Source organism: Rattus rattus, chromosome 4 (assembly GCF_011064425.1).
Source record: "Rattus rattus isolate New Zealand chromosome 4, Rrattus_CSIRO_v1, whole genome shotgun sequence".
NCBI classification, from domain to species: Eukaryota; Metazoa; Chordata; class Mammalia; order Rodentia; family Muridae; genus Rattus; species Rattus rattus.
In genome coordinates this window covers 32,999,488-33,024,084 of record NC_046157.1, presented here as the reverse complement: position 1 = coordinate 33,024,084, position 24,597 = coordinate 32,999,488, and the positions used below count along the sequence as shown (strand labels likewise).

General features: G+C 40.7%; 1 protein-coding gene across 1 annotated transcript in view; it reads right to left on the bottom strand.

The window, feature by feature from the left end:
- Morc1 (MORC family CW-type zinc finger 1) overlaps window positions 1–24,597 on the bottom strand; it is a 173,457-nt gene that overhangs the window by 140,776 nt on the left and 8,084 nt on the right. Inside the window, exons 3-7 of the mRNA XM_032899303.1 lie at window positions 21,940–21,974; window positions 17,839–17,907; window positions 14,382–14,472; window positions 13,656–13,764; window positions 11,155–11,314 (exon numbers count right to left, since the gene is read on the bottom strand). Of these exons, the coding sequence (XP_032755194.1) occupies window positions 11,155–11,314; window positions 13,656–13,764; window positions 14,382–14,472; window positions 17,839–17,907; window positions 21,940–21,974 (464 nt within the window). The remainder of the gene's footprint in view (window positions 1–11,154; window positions 11,315–13,655; window positions 13,765–14,381; window positions 14,473–17,838; window positions 17,908–21,939; window positions 21,975–24,597) is intronic.

The following is a 24,597-nucleotide window of genomic DNA, read 5'->3' as shown; positions in this document are numbered from 1 at the left end:
GTTCCACCAGAGAACTACTAAAGCTGATAACTTCAGCAAAGTGGCTGGGTATAAAATTAACTCAAATAAATCAGTAGCCTTCCTCTACACAAAAGAGAAACAAGCCGAGAAAGAAATTAGGGAAACGACACCCTTCATAATAGACCCAAATAATATAAAATACCTCGGTGTGACTTTAACCAAGCAAGTAAAAGATCTGTACAATAAGAACTTCAAGACACTGAAGAAAGAAATTGAAGAAGACCTCAGAAGGTGGAAAGATCTCCCATGCTCATGGATTGGCAGGATTAATATAGTAAAATGGCCATTTTACCAAAAGCGTATCTACAGATTCAATGCAATCCCCATCAAAATACCAATCCAATTCTTCAAAGAGTTAGACAGAACAATTTGCAAATTCATCTGGAATAACAAAAAACCCAGGATAGCTAAAACTATCCTCAACAATAAAAGGACTTCAGGGGGAATCACTATCCCTGAACTCAAGCAGTATTACAGAGCAATAGTGATAAAAACTGCATGGTATTGGTACAGAGACAGACAGATAGACCAATGGAACAGAATTGAAGACCCAGAAATGAACCCACACACCTATGGTCACTTGATTTTTGACAAAGGAGCCAAATCCATCCAATGGAAAAAAGATAGCATTTTCAGCAAATGGTGCTGGTTCAACTGGAGGTCAACATGTAGAAGAATGCAGATCGATCCATGCTTATCACCCTGTACAAAGCTTAAGTCCAAGTGGATCAAGGACCTCCACATCAAACCAGACACACTCAAACTAATAGAAGAAAAACTAGGGAAGCATCTGGAACACATGGGCACTGGAAAAAATTTCCTGAACAAAACACCAATGGCTTATGCTCTAAGATCAAGAATCGACAAATGGGATCTCATAAAACTGCAAAGCTTCTGTAAGGCAAAGGACACTGTGGTTAGGACAAAACGGCAACCAACAGATTGGGAAAAGATCTTTACCAATCCTACAACAGATAGAGGCCTTATATCCAAAATATACAAAGAACTGAAGAAGTTAGACAGCAAGGAGACAAATAACCCTATTAAAAAATGGGGTTCAGAGCTAAACAGAGAATTCACAGCTGAGGAATGCCGAATGGCTGAGAAACACCTAAAGAAATGTTCAACATCGTTAGTCATAAGGAAATGCAAATCAAAACAACCCTGAGATTTCACCTCACACCAGTGAGAATGGCTAAGATCAAAAACTCAGGTGACAGCAAATGCTGGCGAGGATGTGGAGAAAGGGGAACACTCCTCCATTGTTGGTGGGGTTGCAGACTGCTACAACCATTCTGGAAATCAGTCTGGAGGTTCCTCAGAAAATTGGACATTGAACTGCCTGAGGATCCAGCTATACCTCTCCTGGGCATATACCCAAAAGATGCCCCAACATATAAAAAAAAGACACGTGCTCCACTATGTTCATCGCAGCCTTATTTATAATAGCCAGAAGCTGGAAAGAACCCAGATGCCCTTCAACAGAGGAATGGATACAGAAAATGTGGTACATCTACACAATGGAATATTACTCAGCTATCAAAAACAATGACTTTGTGAAATTGTGAGGCAAATGGTTGAACTGGAAAATATCATCCTGAGTGAGCTAACCTAATCACAGAAAGACATACATGGTATGTACTCATTGATAAGTGGCTATTAGCCCAAATGCTTGAGTTACCCTAGATGCCTAGAACAAATGAAACTCAAGACGGATGATCAAAATGTGAGTGCAGATCGCTCATGAGAGACACAGCCAGAATACAGCAAATACAGAGGCGTATGCCAGCAGGAAACCACTGAACTGAGAACGGGACCCCTGTTGAAGGAATCAGAGAAAGAACTGGAAGAGCTTGAAGGAGCTCGAGACCCCATATGTACAGCAATGCCAACCAACCAGAGCTTCCAGGGACTAAGCCACTACCCAAAGACTATACATGGACTGACCCTGGACTCTGACCTCGTAGGTTGCAATGAATATCCTAGTAAGAGCACCAGTGGAAGGGGAAGCCCTGGGTCCTGCTAAGACTGAACCCCTAGTGAACTAGACTGTTGGGGAGAGGGCAGCAATGGGGGGAGGGTTGGGAGGGGAACACCCATAAGGAAGGGGAGGGGGGAGGGGGATGTTTGCCCGGAAACCGGGAAAGGGAATAACATTCGAAATGTATATAAGAAATACTCAAGTTAATAATAAAAAAAAAAGAGCTATGAACAAGGATGTGAAGAGCTATGTGAGGATGGTTAAGGTCCTTAAAGAGAAAAATTAATAAATCCCTAAAGAAACCCAGGAGAATACAAACAATGTAAGGAAGTAAATAAAACTGTTCAAGATCTTAAGATGGAAAGAGAGCCAATGAAGAAAACACAAACTGGGGGAATGTTGGAAAGGAAAAAGTTGAGAATTTAAATATATTATAGAGACAATCATCATCAACAGATTATAAGAGATGAAAGAAAAAAAACCTGAGGAATTGAAAGATATGAGAGAAAAAAATGGATACATTGTTCAAAAAGATGTTAAGTCTAAAAAGTTCCTCCCACACACACATCAAAAAAAAAAAAAAATCCAGGGTTGGGGATTTAGCTCAGTGGTAGAGCGCTTGCCTAGCAACCGCAAGGCCCTGGGTTCGGTCCCCAGCTTCGGAAAAAAAAAATCCAATCTGTAACACTATGAAAAGAGCAAATCTAAAAGTAATAGGAATAGAGGGAGAAGAAAAATTTCTTATGTTAAAGAAAGAGATGCCTATAAAGGTATAAGAAGCATACAGAACACCAAGGAGATTGAACCAGAAAAGAAAGTTTGCTTGGCATACAATACTCAGAATGCTGAATGTACAGAGCAAAGAAAGAATACTACAAGCTGCAAAAGGGTAGACCAATGGAACAGAATTGAAGACCCAGAAATAAACCCACAAACCTATGGTCACTTGATCTTTCACAAAGGATCTAAAACCATCCAGTGGAAAAAAGATAGCACTTTCAACAAATGGTGCTGGTTCAACTGGAGGGCAGCATGTAGAAGAATGCAAATCAAGTACATTTGTACAAAGCTCAAGTCCAAGTGGATCAAGGACCTCCACATAAAACTAGATCCACTTGGGCTGGGGATTTAGCTCAGTGGTAGAGCGCTTACCTAGGGAAGCGCAAGGCCCTGGGTTCGGGTCCCCAGCTCCAAAAAAAAAAGAACAAAAAAAAAAAAAAAAAAAAAAAAAAAAAAACAAAAAAAAAAAAAAAAAAAACTAGATCCACTCAAACTAATAGAAGAAAACATGATGAAGAGACTCAAACTCATGAGCATAGGAGAAAATTTCCTGAACAGACCACCAATGGCTTATGCTTTAAGATCAGGAATCGACAAATGGGACCTCATAAAATTGAAAAGCTTCTGTAAGGCAAAGGACACTGTCATTAGCACACAATGGCAACCAACAGATTGGGGAAAGATCTTCATCAATCCTGCATCTGATAGAGGGCTAATATCCAATATATAAAGAGAACTCAAGAAATTAAGACTCCAGAGAGCCAAATAACCCTATTAAAAAATGGGGTACAGAGCTAAAGAATTCTCAACTGAGGAATATATGGCCGAGAATCACCTAAAGAAATGTTCAACATCTTTAGTCATCAAGGAAATGCGAATCAAAACAACCCTGAGATTCCACCTTGCATCAGTCAGAATGGCTAAGATCAAAAATTCAGGTGACAACAGATGCTGGTGAGGATATGAAGAGGAACACTCCTGTGTTGTTGGTGGAATTGCAAACTGATACAAGAGCTCTGGAAATCAGTCTGGCAGTTCCTCAGAAAACTAGACAGAGCACTACCTGAGGACCCAGCTATACCACTACTGAGCATATACCCAAAAGATGTTCCAACATATAATAAGGACACATGTCCAACTATGTTCCACAAGCTGGAAAGAACTGAGATGTCCTTCAAGAGAGGAATGGATACAGAAAATGTGGTACATTCACACATGGAGTACTATTAAAACAAGGACTTGATGAAATTCATAGACAAATGGATGGAACCAGAAAATATCCTCTTGAGTGAGATAACCCAATCATAAAAGAACACACATGCTATGCACTCACTGATGAGTGGATATCAGCCCCAAAGCTCTGAATAACAAAGAAACAATTCACAAATCACATGAAGTCAAGAAGAAGAAAGACCAAAGTATGGATGCTTCAAACCTTCTTAGAAGGGGGAACAAAAATACTCACAGGAGGAAATATGGAGACAAAGTATAAAGCAGAAATTGAAAGGCCATCCAGAGACTGCCCCACATGGATATGCATCCCATAAACAGCTACCAAACTCAGACAATATTGCAAATGCCAAGATGTATATGCTGACAGGAGCCTGATATAGGTGTCTGCTGAGAGGCTCTGCCAGAGTCTTATAAATATAGATGCGGATGCTTGCAGCCAACCATTGAACTGAGAACAGGGACCCCAGTGGAGGAGTTAGAGAAAGGACTGAAGTAGCTGAAGGGGTCTGCAACAACATAAGGACACAATATCAACCAACCACACCCCTCAGAGCTCCCAGAGACCAAACCACCATCCCAAGAGAACACAGGGATGGCTCCATCCATATATGTAGCAGAGGATGACCTTGTTGGGCATCAATGGGAGGAGAGGCCCTTGGTCCTGACAAAAATCGATGCCCCAGTGTAGGGGAATGTCAGGGTGGAGAGTTGGGAGGGGGTGGGTGGGTACGGGAGAAAGCACCCTCATAGAAGCAGGGTATGGGTGGGATAGCAGGTTTCTGGAGGGGAAACCAAGAAATGGGATAACATTTAAAATGTAAATAAAAATGCAATTAAAAATGATTCAAAGGAAAAAGACCAAGTTACATATAAAGGTAGATCTATCAGAATTATACCTGGCTTCATGATAAAGAGTTTAAAAGTCAGAAAGGTCTGAATAGATGGGCTGTAGACTCTAAAGACCACAGATTCCAGCCCAGACTATTATATCCATCAAAACTCTCAATCATTCTAAATGAAAAAAAAAACTCCATTATAAAATAAAGTATAAACAATATTTATCTACAAACCCAACCCTTCAGGTGCTTGAAGAAAAACTCCAACCAAAGGAAGTTAACTACAATAATGAAAACACAGTACATATCTCAACAAAATACAGGCAGTTTGCAGCAAGCCCATAACCATTATCAACTTAAGCGAAGAGAAATTCAAAGCAATTCAACTAGAATCAGGAACAAGAAAAGGTTTTCTACTCTCTCCATACCTATTCAATATAGCACTTTAAATCTTAGCTAGAGCAATAAGAAAACTGATGTGACCCTAGAAAATTCTACTAAGGCGTTCCTACAGCAACTAAACACCTTCAGCAAAGTGACTGGATTTAAGATTAACCCACAAAAATCAGTAGTTCTCCTAAGTACAAATGACAGACTGAGAAAGAAATCAGAGAAATAACACTTTTCATAACAGCCTTAAACAATGTAAAACATCTTGGCGTGACTCTATCCAAGCATGTGTGTGCTAAGTGCTTCAAGTCTTTAAAGAGAAAGCTGAAGAAGATATCAGAAGATGGAAATATCTTCCATGTTAATAACTGGTAGGATTAATATAATAAAAAGGTTCAAATGCAATCTACAAATTCAGTGAAGTCCCAATCAAAATTTCAAGACAATTCTTCACAAATCTTCAAAGGATAATTCTCAGCTTCATAAGAAAAAAATTAAAACCAAGGATGGCCAAAATCCAGACAGCTAAAATAAGTCCTGAACAATAAAGAAACCATAAAAAGTCTCACCATTCCTGATCTTGACGTATACTACAAAGCTACGGTAATAAAATCAACATGGTATTGTTATAAAAACAGATGGTAATCAGAGGAGTCAAACTGAAGACTCAAAATAAACCCACACATCTATGGATACCTAGTTTTGGGCAAAATATCCAGAAATACAATCTGGAAAAATGACAACATCTTCCACAAATGGTACTGATAGATGTAGAAGAATGCAAATACATCCACATTCATCACCCCATATCTACTACAAATGGGTCAAAAAGCTGAACATATAACCAGGTACCCTAAACCTGACAGAAGAGAAAGTGAAAAACAGCCTTGAGCTCATTGATACAGGAAACAATATCCTGAACAGAATAGTGTTAACACAGGCACTAAGATCAACAATTAATCAATGGGACCCTCATGAAACGGAAAAAGCTTGGGTCCTGGGAGCCTCTTGCTTTCCTGGCATCTGGGATTTTCTGTTGACAACTCCCCAGCTCCCCATCCCCCATTGCTACACACCTCTGTTCACTCTCCTGACCCTCTGTATACCTCCCCATCTCTTCCCACACCTGATCCTGCCCCCACATTTCTTCCTCTTCCCCTTCTCTCTTCCAAGAAGTGTTTGCTGACAGGAGCTTGATATAGCTGTCTCCTGAGAGGCTCTGCCAGAGCCTGACACATACAGAGGCAGATGCTTGCAGTCAACTATCAGACTGAGCATGGGGACCCCAATGGAGGAATAAGGGGAAGGACTGAAGGAGCTGAAGGGGTTTGCAACCCCATAGGAAGAACAACAGTATCAATCAACCAGAACTCCAGAGCTCCTAGGGACTAAACCACCAATCGAAGAGTGAACATGGAGGGACCCATGGCTCCTGCTGCATCTGTAGCACAGGATGATGTTATCTGGTATCAATGGGAGGGGAGGCCTTTGGTTCTGTGAAAGTTTTATGCCCGAGCATAGGAGAATGCTAAGGAAGTGAGGCAGTAGTGGGTGGTTGGGTCCGGGAGCATCTTCATAGAAGCAGGGGAGAAGAGGAGGGGATAGCTGGTTTGCGGAGGGGTTAGTGGGAAACCAGGAAGGGGGATAACATTTGAAATGTAAATAAATAAAATAAGCAATAAAATGTTAAAAAAAAGAAAAACTAAATAACACAATTTAAAAAATGAGGTGTATATCTAAACAGAATTCCCAAAAGAGAAAACTCAAATGGCTGAGAAACACTCTAAGAACTATACAATGAGCTTAGCTATCAGAGAAATACAAATCAAAACTACTTTGATACACCATCTTATACCTTCCAGAACAGCTAAGATCAATAATACAAGTGACAGCTCAGGCTAGTGATGATGTGGAGCATGGGGACCACTCCTCTATTTGATGGTGGGAGTGAAAATTTGTACAGTCACTATGGAAATCAATATGGTGGTTCCTCAGAAAGATGAGAATCCATCTACCTCAAGATCCAGCTACATCACTCTTGATAATATACCCAAAGGAAACCTCATCCTTGTGGTAACAAGGACACTTGCTTAACCATATCCGCTCCTGCTCTTTTCATAATAGCCAGAAATCAGAAACAACCTAGATGTCCTTCAACAACAGAATGCATAAAGAAAATGTGGTATGTTTGCACAATGTATATTACTCAGCTCTTTTTAAAAATGACATCATGAAATTTGCAGGCAAATGGATGGAAGTAAAAATAAATTATTTCGAGTGAGGTAACCCAGACTCTGAAACATATATATGGTGTGTATTAACTTACATCTGGATATTAGCCATTATATAAATGAAAAACCATGCTACAATCCATATACCCAGAGATGTTAGGCATGGAGGAAGAGACAAGAAGTACACATGGATCTCCCTGACAGGGAAAAACAGGATAGACTTTATGGGTGGATTAGAGGAACAAGGACAAGAACAGGAGGATACTGTGGGAGTGGGAACAAGGAGACGATATGGGGTTGAGGGAGGGAATGAGGGCAGTGACAGTTAGAACTGAAGAGCATCTGAAGACCATTTCAGGAGCAGAATGGAAACAGTGCAGTGGAAACTTCCTATAATATATAAGGTGATCCTAATGAAGTCTCCAAATAATGAAGGAGACAGAATCCCCACTGGTGATCTCTTGTCACCAAGGGGTAGAACTGGGTTGTATCCAGTAGAGTTGGATCTACCAGGCTGTTGCCAAGACAATAAGCTGCTTTCTATAAACTAACAGCAAGGTCCCATTGCTGAAGACAGCACCCACAAAACTCATTAAACATGGAGAGGTCGAGTTGGTGCCTACATGAAACTTCACCTCAATGTTCTGGTGTCTATAAAACAGGTATTCTGCAGACTTCTAAAACAGAAAAGTTTAAAAAAAAAAAAAGAGGGGTTGGGGATTTAGCTCAGTGGTCGAGCGCTTGCCTAGTAAGCGCAAGGCCCTGGGTTCAGTCCCCAGCTCCAAAAAAAAAAAAAAAGAAAGAAAGAAAGAAAAAGAAAAGAAACCACACAAGCCAACCATAAAACTTACGATCTACAATCTGTCCTGCCTGCAAAATATGCTAGAGCAATGGCAGCACAAACCTTGTGGAAGTAACCAACTGATATGTGATTTGATTTAAGCCCCACTCCATGATATTGAATTCATACCTAACACTGCCTTGATGACCAAGAAGCAGAGACTAGATAGCCCAGAGATCTCCAGTAAACCAAATGTACTGGTCTAAAAAGAAAAAAGTAATAATAAAATAACTCCTAATAACACCCTGCTATACTCATGGATTGGTACCTTATTCATCCATCACCAGAGGGCTTCCTCCTACAACAGATGGGAACAAATGCAGAGACCCATAGTAAGACATTACACACAGAGAAAGACCTTGAAACACATAGCTATAAATGAGATGCCTCCCCTCAGAGCTAAGGGAATGCCACAGGAAAGGAAGCAGAAGGAGTTGGGGAAACAGAAGGGATAGAAGACACCAGGAGAACAAAGCCCTTCAAAACAACTGAGCAAAGCTAATATAAACTCACAAAGACTGAAGCAGCATGCACAGTCTATATGAGTCTGCACCAAGTCCTCCACATCATATATACTATAGCTTTCAGTTTAGTAATTTTTATGGGATTTCTGAATGTGTAAGTGAGTGGGTTTCTGATTCCTGCCCCTTTTCTTGGGGCTCTTATTTTTTGATGCCTTGTCTCAATTAACTTCAATACAATGGTTTTTCATTTTATAGTATTATACTTTTTTGTACTTAAAAATAGAGTAAATAAATAGATACAATGTGTCAAATTTGGCCTATGGCTATAACTCCTTGGCTCCTGCCCCAATGCATCATTAATCAAAAATGTCCAAACTATTCACAAAACTGTTTACAATGTGAAGGCTAATGTGAGTTTCAAAGAAATTGAAAAGGGAAATTAATTATACTTCTTTTGGTAGGGAGAACAGTATAGGGGCTAAGAAAGAGAAGGTTGTATTCAAAATGCCTGTTTCTGAATCCTGGATTAATTATTAACAGTGGAGAGACCTTAAAAGCTCCACTCACAAGCAAAGACGTAAAAGTAGGCATGGACTAGATGAGAAGGGAGCACACAGCAGTAAGAGGAGAAAGAGATGGTAATGAGGGAGTAAAATGATCATAAAACCATGTATACACATATAAAATCAACAAAAACCTTATTTTCCTTATCTATCCAATGGAATTCATAAGCATAATAAAATAAGCAAAAATAAAACCTACTTTACTAATATTTATGTGAGTGCTTCACAATGGGAAGTCCTCTGAGAGACTAAATGATCATTAAGATGTGTAAGTCCTTCTTGTTTTCATTCACATGAAGATCCTACACTTAATACTACATGTTTGTATACATATACAAGTATTTATGTATGTGAAGGAGTATGATGGAAAAAATTGTGACAGGGAGGAAAAGCTATTAATGGAGGGGAGAAGGCAGAGAATGTAATGGAATGTAATGATAAGGAAGCAGACATGGGACTAACTCAGGGATTGAAAGAGTCCAGCTTGAGCAGGGAGGAGGCCATGAGAGAGGGGAAAGGATGAGAAGAAAATGTAAGGACACATCTAAAAATACCATGAAAGCCATTACTTCACAGTCTAACCTAAAACAAAAACATTGTAATATTTATGCTAATATTTAAATACTAATTTAATCACCACCATTTTTCTCAATGATAGAATGAAAGAAGTAAAAATATTTTTGAAATATTATGATGCTATGAGTTATAGAAGGTATCTCAGAGATAAAGCAGACCAAGTTGGAAAAAATTATCAAAATCTTTCTACAAATATTATATTAGCCAAAACATTGCTAAAGCAGACTCTTTTTTTCATGTTTCCAGAAATGAAAATAGTAAATGTCTAGAGAAAGAGTGACACAAGGAAATTTCTAGTCACCAGTGCAGTCTAGAGATCAAGAGAACACTGACAGCAGACACACCCAGAATACAGCAAATACATAGGCGAATGCCAGTAGCAAACCACTGAACTGAGAACAGGACCCCATTGAAGGAATCAGAGAAAGAACTGAAGAGCTTGAAGGGGCTCGAGACCCCATATGAACAACAATGCCAAACAACCAGAGCTTCCAGGGACTAAGCCACTACCTAAAGACTATACATGGACTGACCCTGGACTCCTACCTCATAGGTAGCAATGAATAGCCTAGTAAGATCACCAGTGGAAGGGGAAGCCCTTGGTCCTGCCAAGACTGAACCCCCAGTGAACTAGATTGTTGGGGGGAGGGTGGTAATGGGGGGAGGATGGGGAGGGGAATTCCATATAGAAGGGGAGGGGGAGGGGTTAGGGGGATGTTGGCCTGGAAACCAGGAAGGGGAACAACAATCGAAATGTAATAAATAAGAAATACTCAAGTTAATAAAGATAAAAAAAAGAAAAATAATTATAGAAAAAAAAAGAAATGAGGGACAGATCCGTCAGCCTGGGAGAAGAGTATAGACGAAGGTTTGCTTATTCCCCCTCCCCCAGATGGTAGTGCACTATTGCATCCTCTCATTATTGTTAATTCTCTTAGCAAAACAGCGTCACACAAACTTGGAAGATGCAATGGACAGTTAACTCTGCTCTGAAGTTCAGGGCAGAGGATCCCTGTGGGCACAGCCTTTGGCACCCTCTGCTCATTCAGAAGCTCAAGTTGGATCCTTTCTCTTTCTGTCAAGAACTTAAGATAAATTGTATCTGGATTCTTTCAAGGTAACGCTCATGTGGATAAAATGAGCAGCCGCTCTCACGTGATCCTGCACTCGAGATCATTGATGCCAAAAAGCATGAAAAGAAATGCTTCCATCAAAAATGTTGCTTTTGATAACCTTACCACATCTCCCGTAGATCATGTCAAACTGCTGCATCAATTCAGCTTCGGTTTTAAATGGGGAGTATTTGTAAATGATGGACAATTCCGTGGAGAACTTCTGCGGGTCATCGGTGATACTCTCTCTTGTTCTCGTGAGCCATGAAGGTATTGGAACTACAACCTAGTTTTTAAAAATACAATAACTTATTATGAAATATACATATACAAACATTCCTTTGTTCTATTCCAGTTTATTCCATTCTTCTTCCAAATTACAAAACACTAAGTTAAAAGTAATCTTCCTGAAGCCTAGATTTATAAGTAGAGTGCGTGTGTGTGTTTGGGGGGTGGTGTTTACTCAGATTTGGGGTTTTTGCTTTTTTTTAATTTCCATTGTCAGAGCTGCTGAGATGGCCAAGTGGGGGAAAAGTATTTGTCACCAACCCCTGTGATGACACACAAGGTGGAAGAAAAGAAACAATTCCCATAAGTTGTCCTCTGATTTCCCATATACATACCATGGTGTTACAACAGGTCAAAACACACACACACACACACACACACACACACACGCGCGCGCGCGCGCGCGCAGAGGCGGGGGGACACACATGCACACAGATAAAAATGAATGAAAATAAGTAGAGTTCCCCCCAATAAAACAGCTGGTTAGACTACAGCACTCCAGCTGCCCATCCCTGCCCACGATCTCAGCACTTTCAATAAGTTAACCTTGGAAGTCTTTGGGATTAATAGGCATAAAACCCCTCTAAGATAACAGAACATGAAGGTGGGTGAGCAGGGAGGTAGGGGAGAATCTGGGAGGAGTTTGCAATGAGGCAAATGGGTATGATCAAAATATATTGTGGAAAATTCTTAAAGAATAAATAGTCTTTTTTAAAAGCTTCTGCTATGAGCCTGCCCCACATGTGGCCCATACATATACAGCCATCCAATTAGACAAGATGGATGAAGCAAAGAAGTGCAGGCCGACAGGAGCCGGATGTAGATCGCTCCTGAGAGACACAGCCAGAATACAGCAAATACAAAGGCGAATGCCAGCAGCAAACCACTGAACTGAGAATAGGACCCCCGTTGAAGGAATCAGAGAAAGAACTGGAAGAGCTTGAAGGGGCTCCAGACCCCACATGTACAACAATGCCAAGCAACCAGAGCTTCCAGGGACTAAGCCACTACCTAAAGACTATACATGGACTGACCCTGGACTCTGACCTCATAGGTAGCAATGAATATCCTAGTAAGAGCGCCAGTGGAAGGGGAAGCCCTGGGTCCTGCCAAGACTGAACCCCCAGTGAACTAGACTGTTGGGGAGAGGGCAGCAATGGGGGGAGGGTTGGGAGGGGAACACCAATAAAGAAGGGAAGGGGGGAGGGATGTTTGCCTGTAGGGGGAATAACATTCGAAATGTATATCAGAAATACTCAAGTTAATAAAATAAAAAAAAAAGCTTCTGCTATAATAAACAGAAACGAGGTTTTTAAAATAATCTGTGGAAACAGAAGCCATCAAATTTCAAGAAGACAAAGTCTCAAGAGAACATTGCTGAAACCTTCAGAGTAAATTGGCCTTGGTGGTACATGCCACACACTCTGTGTGTGTGCATGTGTGTGTGTGTGTGTGTGTGTGTGTGTGTGTGTGTGTGTGTCTATTATTACCCAACCCCTGCAGCAGGCTCGAACTGCCACACTGTTCAAAGCCCACACCCATCTTCACAGACCAGCCTGTCCAGACATGAGTCACATATATCGTCTCCATAAAACCTTCACTGGCCACTCAAGGCTCTCTAATCTCTCCCTCCACTGCTGCTTTCTATAACATTTTGGTAATAACAGCCACACAACTCACTGCATTTCTTCCCACAGCACTCCAGTTTTGTTATTTAACCAATGTCTGTGTGTCTGACTTACCTTGTGATAAGGCTGAAAACATTTTATTAGTGACCGTCTTTAGCTGTGCTTTTTTCCATCCACAGAATCTAACCATTACTAAGCAGATAGAATTTGTAATATGCATATGGTGTTGGATTACAATTGGCATTCATACCAGAACTCAAACACTATAAATTAATACATTGTCTGAAGTTCAGCTACGAGAGTTGAAGATGTTGTCAGTAGAATTAGCAATTTAAGTCTATTTGGCATTCGGTTTCTTTATAGATGTGTTCTAAGCCTTTGAATCCAATGGTTTATTTATTTAAAAACTGATAAACTGTGTGTGTCACAAGACAGCAGAAAGGTCTCTGGAGGCTTCTCTAAGAAATATTACTGTGCCAGAGACAGCTACTTATTCTGGGAAATTCAGGCACAAGGAGAACAAAATTAAGTTCTCTAAAAAAGGCCTCTGGTGACCCCAGTGTGTACAGGCACCTTCTGTCCATTCCTCAAACATATGCCCAAATTTCTAAGTCGTAATCTGCAAGGAGTTACAGCTTCCTTCACCTCCGGAGAGGGTAAATGAGAACTGCACCGTTGCCATGGAAATGGAATGAAAGCCCCATCTCTTACCTCAGTGAGACCTTCTTTTTCACAGAAAGTCTGAGAGAAGAACAGACAGGTCATGGTCTCTTCCTTCTTGGTGAAAAGAATACAGTCTTTGCCAATTCTCATGGAGCCACTATATTAAACATGGGGAGCACAGTGGTTTACATACAGACCCCAATAGAGAAGAAATGGGTCGTTATTTTGTTTACTGTTACAAGTTGCTCTTTCCCATAACCCATCTGCTTGACTCATCCCCAGGAGTGCACAAATATTCCTTTACTTCTCAGAGTAGAGCAGACGAATTACAGCAGATCCAGCCTGACACTTTTCCTTGAGATTCAGCTGCCTGAAAGAACTTTCCAGCCAAGGCACAGAACAACAATTATGGGGCCCTGGATGGAACCACACACGTGTCACTTACATTGAAGCAAACTAAAGAAAGCTGCAGATACCACACCCATGCTCAAATATGTTTTGGAAAAACATGAGCATGTAAAGACACTGGACTGCTTTTGGGTGCCTGTGAAAGACTCAACTTGTTCTACATGAAAAGCTCTTTAATGGTACAAAGAGCTGAGTCAATTGTGGGTATAAAGATTCCAAAGTGATTTAGATGGTCCCTAAAACTCAGCCACTAGTGCTAGATTGTTAAAAAAAACACAAACAAACAAACAAACAAACAAAACCCTGCCTGCATATTGTTTTCAGTATCAGCAAATAGTGTGTATCTTAGGGGGAAACAATTCTCACCTCTTCAGCCCATTGCCATATTGCCCAATGAACTTCAAGGTTGACAACCGTTTCTTGGATGTTCCAAAGTAAATGATGTCTGAAGCTTCATCTGTAATGGACAAAATTTTCTTAAAGTAGTTATGAAGAGTTTGACGTCAGCACTGAGTCCAGATGTCAGAATTCTGTCCATGTTCCAGGACACTAAGACAAGTCCATAGCTCTTGAGACAAGGACTTGTGTCATGACCCAGAATCACAAAGATCCTCATAGGCATGTACTGAAGGTCAGACAGACATAATCATGTAACTTCGATTATAGTTTAAAACTGTGAGCCTCAGTTTCCTTGTTTCTAAAAGAGAAGGACTAATACCACCATTGTGACAGAGATAAAGAAAACAGATTAAATGAGCTGATATATCTATGAACTGCTTCACACACCACCTCGAGCACAGTAAGTGTTAACATAAATGTTGCAGTTGTCTGCTAGCTAGTAATTCTCTCATGGTGTTGGTCCTGGTTCTGGTGCACATGACACTAAGGACACACAAATGTCTATGCTGCTGCCTAGGGGGAAGGAGATTGTATCCAGACTTGTAGACTCATTTTTCTCATCTCTTTAGAGCATTCAGAATCCCAGGAACTCGGACTATGCGATATTCTGACAGTGAATGTTCTTCCTATTGGCCTGCCAAGTGTACGCTGAGCCCTGTGTCAATCTGGGTACACACATGCTATAGTCCAGCATCACACGGTGTAAGATATTTAAAGGCCACTTACACCCTCTTAATCTGAAGCTAAAGACATCTGGTCACATGTTTTCATATGAGAATAAGTCCATGACAATATTAGCGACCACTTATTGACAGGTTCATATGTATTAGGAAGGTTATATGCCTCATGTGCATTTTCTACTTCACATTTACAGTGCACTTGCAGGAAAGTATTAAAATCTGTATCAGTGTAGTGGAAGGAGAAAGAGAAAGAAGTACACGATCAGGTCATAGAGGATTAAGTGAGGAAAACCAGGTATGTGACAGAGAAGCACAGAGGTGTGTCCTTAGGATGGAGTGATTAGGGCGTGGCATTGAAGGTCAACCCCAGAGAGAAAGATACAAATGGTCCCACCAGTTATGGCTGGAGTGCTATAAGCAGGAAAGCAAGTACTCCAAGACACGTACCAAGCAGTGGATGGTGTTGAGTACAGAATAAGAGATGCTGACCATGGGAAGAGGGGCTCGGAGCCATGGGCGCTCACTGAGGGTTTTCACCAGGAAAGTGGTAATATCATTGCCATCACAGTCCTGACCACAGGGAACAACATTTTCATTGCATATGTATTTGAACTGAGCATCTATTCTGTGTTGGTTTGCACTAACTTTAAAGGTACAGAATGTGATCTAAATGGTGAGTTCCAGCACAGTCAAGAATACAAGATAAAATGGTCTCAAAAAAAAAAAAATAAACAACAAGAAACCAAAGATAAAATCATGCAACACTGTGCAGATGCCTTTGATATGGATGACTGTGGAAGAAAAAAGAGCAAAACCATCCCGGAAATTGCCACAGCCAACATCTATGGGTCAAGGTGCTCAGTTTAAACAACAAACACACATCATCTAAAATGAATTCCTTCTAATGTACTACTTGATTTCCAACTGTCTTAGCTAGAATTTCTATTGCTGTGATAAAAACACCATGACCCAAAGCAACTTGGTGGGTTTGGTGAGGGTGAAGATTTATGTTGCTTACACTTCCACACCAGTCCACCATCAAAGAAAATGAGGACAGTAACTAATGCAGGAATCTGGGAGCTGGAGCAGAGGCTTTGGGGAAATGCTTTTTCCTGGCTTGCTTGTCCTGCATTCTCATACCATCCACCCACATGCCTATGGGTGGTAACACTGCCAATGGTCTGGGCACTTGCACATCAATCATTAGTCAAGAAAACCTGTCTCAAAACGAGCAAACAAACAAACAACTCAGGAAGATGAACTTGTAATTCAGGCTAGACGTAAATAGAGATAATCTTCACTGTGACTTCCTACAGACTCTTTACCACATAGTAAGACATTACACACAGAGAAAGTCCTTGAAACACATAGCTCTAAATGAGACGCCTCCCCTCAGAGCTAAGGGAATGCCACAGGAAAGGAGGCAGAAGGAGTTGGGGAGAGAGAAGGGATAGAGGACACCAGGAGAACAAAGCCCTTCAAAACAACTGAGCAAAGTTAATATAAACTCACAAAGACTGAAGCAGCATGCACAGTCTATATGAGTCTGCACCAGGTCCCCCACATCATATACACTATAGCTTTCAGTTTAGTATTTTTATGGAATTTCTGAATGTGTAACTGAGTGGGTTTCTGATTCCTGTCCCTTTTTAGGGGGGGTTCTTATTTCTTGATGACTTGTTTAACTTCAGTACAATGGTTTTTCATTTTATAGTATCATATTTTATTTTGTTTTTAAAAAATAGAGTAAATAAATAGATACGATGTGTCAAATTTGGTCTATGTCTATGACTTGTTGGCTCCTGCCCCAAGGCATCATTAAACAAAGTATGAACAAGCAGCTGAGTGGGATGGTAGGCATTTTCTAAACTTGCCCAGTGGCTATTGGGAGTAAGAGGTGACATCAAAGCTAAGGGAAGTTAACTGCTTTCCTTGTCCTCAGTCTCCATAAGATGGTCACCCTTTGTCATGTGTGTGCCTTATCAGTCTGCTTGAACTCCAATGGCATTTTTTAAAGCAGAGCAGTCAGAACCTTAGCTTAAGATACATAAAGCATCCTAAGAAGTCCAGACTAGATCCAAAAGAACGCACCGCCAGGATCAGAGGAAACATCATTTCAGTTGCCTGGAGTCTGCACTGTGCACCCAGGATGTGCTGACTGGGGGCTACCCTTAAATAGACAAAGATAAATCCTAAATATATTGTGGCTGTGTTTGCTATGATGGGAACATTCAGTCAAAGAAACTCAGCCTTTGAAGAAGAGGAGGAAAAAAGACCCACAAATTGCTCAAAACAAGCAGAAACAACCTCTCTTCTCAAGGTTATGCAGAAAATTAATGATAGCCTACAGGCATTAGAAACTGCCTCAGGGCTCCTGCAACGGAGAGGTAAAAGATGAGCTCCGACTCTGTTCAGTTCCTCTTTATAGTCTGTTCCTTCACAGGTTATTTCGTCTTCGATCAGTATGATCTGTCTTTCACATGCCCTGACTGTAGTATGTATAGTCATTTTGTGTCTTGGTTTAGGTGGTTAAGATGAAATTAGTTTTCAGCTAAAAAATTTAAACCTAAAAAAAAAAAAAAAAAAAAAAAAAAGAATCTTTTTCCAAGCAAGTTGTGTGCAATCTATTTGCCCTAATTGCTCCATATCTCTGTTTGGAACAGATAGTTCAATTTATTTTTATTTTCTGGGTTTGCACACTGCATCCTTCCATAGTCAGGGAGAGATCTGGATAATTAACTTACCAGGGCTCATGCCACATCCGTCATCCAGGAAACACAACATGAATCCTCCCTGCAGTGTTCCATTATCCACTGTAAGAGAAAGCAGTTACCCCTAATAAATATTGAGCTTAATTTGTTCATCAGAAAATCGTGCTGCTCCCATAATTATTTGCCCTCCTCCATGGCAGGCATGGGGCCCCAGGTACAGAATAGAGATGGGCTCCAAATGGAATCTTGGCTATAGCTTCCTAAGACACTGCAGGAGGAAAACAATCACACGGCAAAACAGATTTAAATTAACATGCAGCACCGCAGGTGGACAAGTTCTGCATCCAGCAGGGCAAGCCCTGCCCAGGTCCTAGATTGGTCCTTTAAACCTCAGGTAATTTTCCCCTGGGAGGGGTAAAAAAGTAACCGTGAGAGGTGACCCCTGGGCTCTCTCTAGCAACCTGACCATCCCTTATGCCCTTCCAACAACAGCAATTCTATAATAGATCAGAGCCGTTCTTATTAAATTCATCAGGCTCCCTTCTAAGCAGTTAATTCCTCTGAGAGCTTTTGGTGTGTGTTTCTTTGTAGCAGCAAATATTTGCTTCTTGATGGTGCTTTTGATTTCTGAAAAGGGGTAAGTCATTTGAAGTCAATTTTGATGATGAAGAGATGCCATTAAATTACATAATCTAATCTCCCATTTAAGACTTTAGAGGTGTAACTAAAACGAATGAGACTAATTTTAGTGCCAAGTCTATAAACTGGCTCTGACAATAATTTCCACAGCTGGATATGAAAAAGGACATATTTCCTCTTTTGATAATAGTGCAACTAATCAATAACATATGCACAATAAATAACATATGCTTAGAGTATATAATTTAGTTAATTTTGATATATGTGTGAAAAAATATCACACAGAGGATACATTCAGTACTCCAAATATTTCCTCCTTCCACACTTGATAACCATTATCAGCGCTAGTCCTCCGACAATCATAACATCCTTTCTTTTCCTTTCTAGCATATTTAAATCAGGCTATGTATTCAAACTTCAAATAGAATTCAGATAAAATCAAGGCGATGCTCAAGACAGGCAAAGAACAAATATCTAAAAGATGCACCTGGTTGTATTTGCCCACTTTTGTTACTGTAATAAAATACTTGAGGTGGGATAATTTGTGAGGAGGAAAATATTTATCCCATGATTCTGCAGGTCTAAGAGCATGGTGCCATTTTCTGCTCAGCTCTATAAGGGTTTCATGGGGTACCATGGGGTACCATGGTACCATGGGGTACCATGCCAGTTGGAAGGATGAACACAAGAGCGTGTGACAGAGTGAGACCTGGAAAGTCAGGCAGCCAGAAGCTGAGGGTCAAATTTCATCACACTTTACTTATTAGAACAGAAATCTCTTTAGAGGTCGAGATCCCCAATGCTTTAATCACCTCCCACTTGGCTTGAACGTCAAAGTCCCATCATCCCATAAGGTCATCCAAAGAGAACAAAGTGTCTAAGACAGGAACTTTCAGAGGAAAAGCCACATTCAAACCATAAAACTAATCTGGGAGGATTCATCGTCATTTGATTTTGCACTCATGCTAAGAGCCACTCCTCATTACTATTCATCATCCAGAGCTAAGATACACTTGGGCCAGGATGTTACTTAGCCTCAGCAGCAATATATAGTAGCCATAGCTAAAATTGAAGATTTTAAAATATAATATATTATAATATAATATAAAATATAATATATAAGAAGCCATCAGACACAAAACTACATTTCTTCCAAAACATCTTTAAAAGACCAAGATTCCCAAGATAGATGCATTAAAGACATGTATTCATATGCATACAGTGGTCTTAGGGGTAAAAAGATATGACCTCAAAAATCTAGGCATCCCTATTATCCCCATGGAGACAGCCTTATGACAGTTCCTTATAGCAATCAGTCTGGGGCTAGAGAGATGCTTCAGTGGCTTAGACCTGTTCTTGCAGAGGGCCTACATCTGGGTCCCAGCACCCACAGCAGGCAGCTCCTGTCACTCCAGCTCTCCATTCATCTGTGGATGCTTCAGGCACCTTCACTCATATGCACAGACCCACACACACAGAGGAATACATAAACACATAATTGAAAAACAAACTAAATTTCTCTTTAGAAGGTAGGGTGCTCAGATTTCTATCTTCTGTTAATTATGAATTTCCCTAAGCAAACACTACCATATACAAGACTATTTTCTTCTCTAGTGTTTCTTGTTTGCACTTGGCTTTGGACAAGGCAAAATATCATGGCTATCAAACCCTCTGCCCCCTCCCTTACCAGGATACAAACCCTCTATGTCCTCTGCTTCTCACCACCTCTGAGATTAGGCTACTCTATTGTGCTGTGTTGAGTTCACTCAGAAGATTTGGATTTTCCAGATGGCAGCACAGCTCCCTAACTTCCTCCCCTAATCACAGTGTGTAGCCCGATTTTGGTCAGCTGTTCATGTCACCACTCCTGCTAATATCCTGTCCTGACTTCTGAGTGCTCTCAAGAGAAAAAAAAATTCAAGCCACATAACAAACTCTTAGTCCGGGTTTCTATTCCTGCACAAAACATCATGATCAAAAAGCAAGTTGGGGAGTAAAGGGTTTAATCAGCCTACACTCCCACTTTGCTGTTCATCACCAAAGGAAATCAGAGCTGGAACTCAAGCAGGTCAGGAAGCAAGAACTGATGCAGAGGCCATGGAGGGATGTTACTTAGTGGCTTGCTTCCTCTGGCTTGCTCAGCTTGCTTTCTTATAGAACTCAAGACTAACAGCCCAGGGATGGCATCACCCACAATGGGCTGGCCCTCCCCCCTTGATCACTAGTTGAGCAAAGGCCTTACAGCTTGATCTCATGGAGGCATTTTCTCAAGGGAGGCTCCTTTCTCTGTGGTAACTCCAGCTTGTGTCAAGTTGACCCACAAAACCAGCCAGTACACAAACCATGCTCCTCCACTACCTCTCCAACTCCAACCTCTGTCATCCCCTCACTTGCCCACAATGCCACACAAATAGATCCTCTGAAGTAATCTTTAAAATCTTCTCATACTGAATGCCTGGCACATACCCTCCCCATGCCTGATGTCTACTTTCCTTTCCAATGAGTTAGTATTAAGGCTTCTAGAAGCTTTAATACTTCTGTGTCATTCGGTAATGTTCCCATCTAAGGCTAGTGAAACTTGTAGAGCATTTACTCTCTCAAAAAAAAAAAACTACACGCCTGCCTTAGTCAGGATTTGTATTCCTGCACAAAACATCATGACACATAAAACCAGCTAGTACAACAACCCAACCTATCTTATGTCTCAGTGACAGAGACTCATTTGTCCATTTATTTCTCGAACTTTTCATAATGTGAACAGGATGAACAAAGAGAGTATCACTTATTGTGTCCCATGTCTTGGGATTTCAATGTCTACATATTGCATAAACACTAAGCCCTTATTTTTTGACATGTTCAGACATGAGAAGTGTATGAGATGCATTTTTCTCCAAGACAGAATCACATCGTGGCTAATAATCCCTCTCGTGGGATGGATGGCTGTGTTAGTGTAGGAAGGCAGTATTAACTTCATCTCAGAAACTCATGTCGTTAGCATAGTAATCTACCAAGACTAACTAATAAGCACGCAAGACACTGAGGGACCACAAATGAAGTCAATAAAGACAGCAGACTTGGCTTGCGCTTAGTAGAACAATTATCTGCACCACATAGTCACTTATGCATTTTTAAGACTCCAATAAGTCAGAAATGATATATGCTTAATTATGAATAACTATTACCATAATGCTATTTTTTAAAATAAAACTGCTTCTTGTGGGAAACAAATTCATGGCCCCAAATCACTCAGAGGTGTTCATGAAACTCCAGAAGATATCATTTTGTAAACGGGCCCTCCAGTGAGTGAGCAATTTGACCCTCGGAGTATACATTTCTCAATCTGCCTCCCCACAGGATCACAGTGTTCACAAAGCACTTAGGCTACATTAAAAAGCTACAGAATGTGGTGTGATTTGATGAAGTAAAATAATACTAAAGTGGCTACAAGCTTTTCCTTAGAAGAAAAAAAAAGAAAGAAAGAAAATGTGTGCTCACCTGAAAATACATCAAGTCTTACAGCCCCGGCATCTCTGGAAACAATACAAAAATAACATTGATTCACAGGGAAAAAAAGTGTTTTAAAAATAACATTAATCTCCATAGCTTACGTGAGGTATAACCTATTGTCAGATATCAATACAGAAATCATAAATCACTTGAGGTAAATTTCTACGATGGTTCATTGTACATTTATATACAAAGAATTGTCATCACCCATAATTTATGAATATTACAAAAGCTAAAACTTAGAACCTTAAAAGACTGGATATGGAATTTAGTGGTAGTTATAAGAAAAGGTTCAAATGAACATAAATATAGTATTTGTATTTTAAAACTTCCTAGAGAAGAATAAAAAGCAATCGGATGATTTTTCACGACATATTCCAGTTCAAAAACTGAAAAGAAAAGGGAAATTATTATGCCATTTGTACCATATGACCATATTTTTAAAGGCATCTATTATATACATGTTCAAATGAAATGTGTTCCTTTAAAATGGTGGGGATGAGGACCCAGGCCTCATTTATGCTAGAAAAATGCTTCACCCACCCCTCAAAATGTCAACAGACATTTTTCCTGTAAAGGTAAACTAAGGCCTGGGGACCCAGTCTTTATAAATAAAGTTTTATTAGAACCCAATCGAACTTGTTCACTCAAGCACTGAGTATGGTTTTCTTAGCCCTTCACCAGCAGAACTAAACAATTTCAGCAGATGCTGGACAACCTTCAGAGACAAATCTATTTTCTGGTCACAAAAAACATTCCGATTGCTGCCCTATGAGATGAGATTAACAGTGACTTGTTGTTGTTGTTCTTTTTTTTCTCCCCATATTTTCTCAGCTTTGTAAATTCATAGCTATTTCTTGTATTTCAAGATTTGTGGAAGTAAAATTCTCTAAAGCAAAAGAGGAAGGGCCCCAAATCCTGGCTTCCATATCGGGTGTAAGAGAAGACAGGCTGACAAGGAGGGACAGGTTCTCTCAGCCGATGGCGAAGGATGTGAGCAAAAGGAAAAGAGAGTCTGAGGGAGGGGTGGGGCTGCATCAGCTCAGTGCAGATGCAAAAGTCAGAGAGGGAGAGGGAGTACTATACCAAATAAACTGAGAGGAGGCATACGGCAGTCTGCCAGCCTGGTAGAGAACCCCGCCTTTGCTGTTTCCTGTAGCTAAAAATACCTTAAGGCTCTCATGACATACAAACTCTGCAATTTCTTTCAGCCATTTCTTAATTGTTTCGTATATATAAAACAAGCACTGAGTGGGACACGGACTTTAGTGTCCTCTAGTCCTCACTGCAGTCCTGTCTGTGGCTGTCAATACTTGCTCTGTACAGGTGTGCCTTTCGCTGAGAACCGTGGACACATCAGGTGCTCAGTAAATTCCATTGGACTGAAGTTAAATGTTTGCTAGGTTTGTTTGTTTGTTGTTTGTTTTTCTTGTGTGTTAGACATCTAATAAAAGGCCAGGCACATGAGAACAAATATTCTATCACTGAGCCATGCTCCCAACAGAGACTAATAGTTTTAAAGTAACAGTTTGTTTATGTAGACTGCTCACTGGATGCTTTATGTAGCATTTCTGCTTCAGCCCAGGAAATGTTCTCTTTGTATCCCCACAGCACTAGCCACCCCTCCAGCACTGCTTTCTATGTTGCCACCCTTCCTTTCTCTTCTCTACACAGAATCATTAAAGTTTGAATATAATGCAAAATTATTTATTAGAGTAACAGGGAAGTTTTACAAACTCCTTCAGACCAACTGAGCATCTTAAATAAAATATTAAACGTACATTTTCTTTTGATGTTTAATATCAGCATCTAAACAAGGGTGAAAAACATCAGTGTCTGCCAAAGACAGAAAAAAGACCAATGTGTTCCCCGGGGGCAACAGGGATATAAAGCAAGGCAGAAGGAGCAAGGAGTGGTCTAGTCCTATGAAGATGCCTGCCACATGTCACTTTTCCCATTACATCAGGGGAAGTAGGAGACAAGAGAGAGGAGATAGGGAGGGACAGGGAGGGAGGGGAAGAAGGAGTGGGTAGAGAGGAAGAGGGAAGGGGAGGGGAGAGGCAGAGGAAGGGAGAGACCGTGCATGTTCATGTGGGTAACAACAGCATGTAGAGTTTGGAGGAAATCTCACATGTCTTCTCAATAATACTATTCATCCCTTTCAAGAAAAAAATCTCACCGCCAATATTCTAATTAGAATAGATGGGCCAGCCAGTGAGCATGGGAATCCCGCTGCCTCCACCTCCCCACACTGGAGTTACAACTGCCCCATACTGTGACCCCTGGGATCCTTGTGCTCACAAAGCATGTCCTTTATTGAACAAGCCCCGCTCCGCACCTGCAGCCTGCCTTTTACTGCTTGAACCCTATCTTCCTTTTCTTGCCAGACTCAGTGCAAACAAGAGATGTGCTGGAGTTGGAGTTTCACAAATGCAACCCGAAAAACTGTTTTCTCCATCTTCTCCCTCCTGCCTCAGGCCAAGTCAGTCTTCTATTCTCCAGTCACCTTGACCATCCTCTGCAGTGCAAAGCTATTCTCCCTTCCTGCTTCATCCTGTTTTTAACTACCCTTCTCACTCTAACGAATATGTGAAATACAGGAAAAGAGAAACCTGGCAATTCAAACGAATGTGTTCTTTCAGAGTC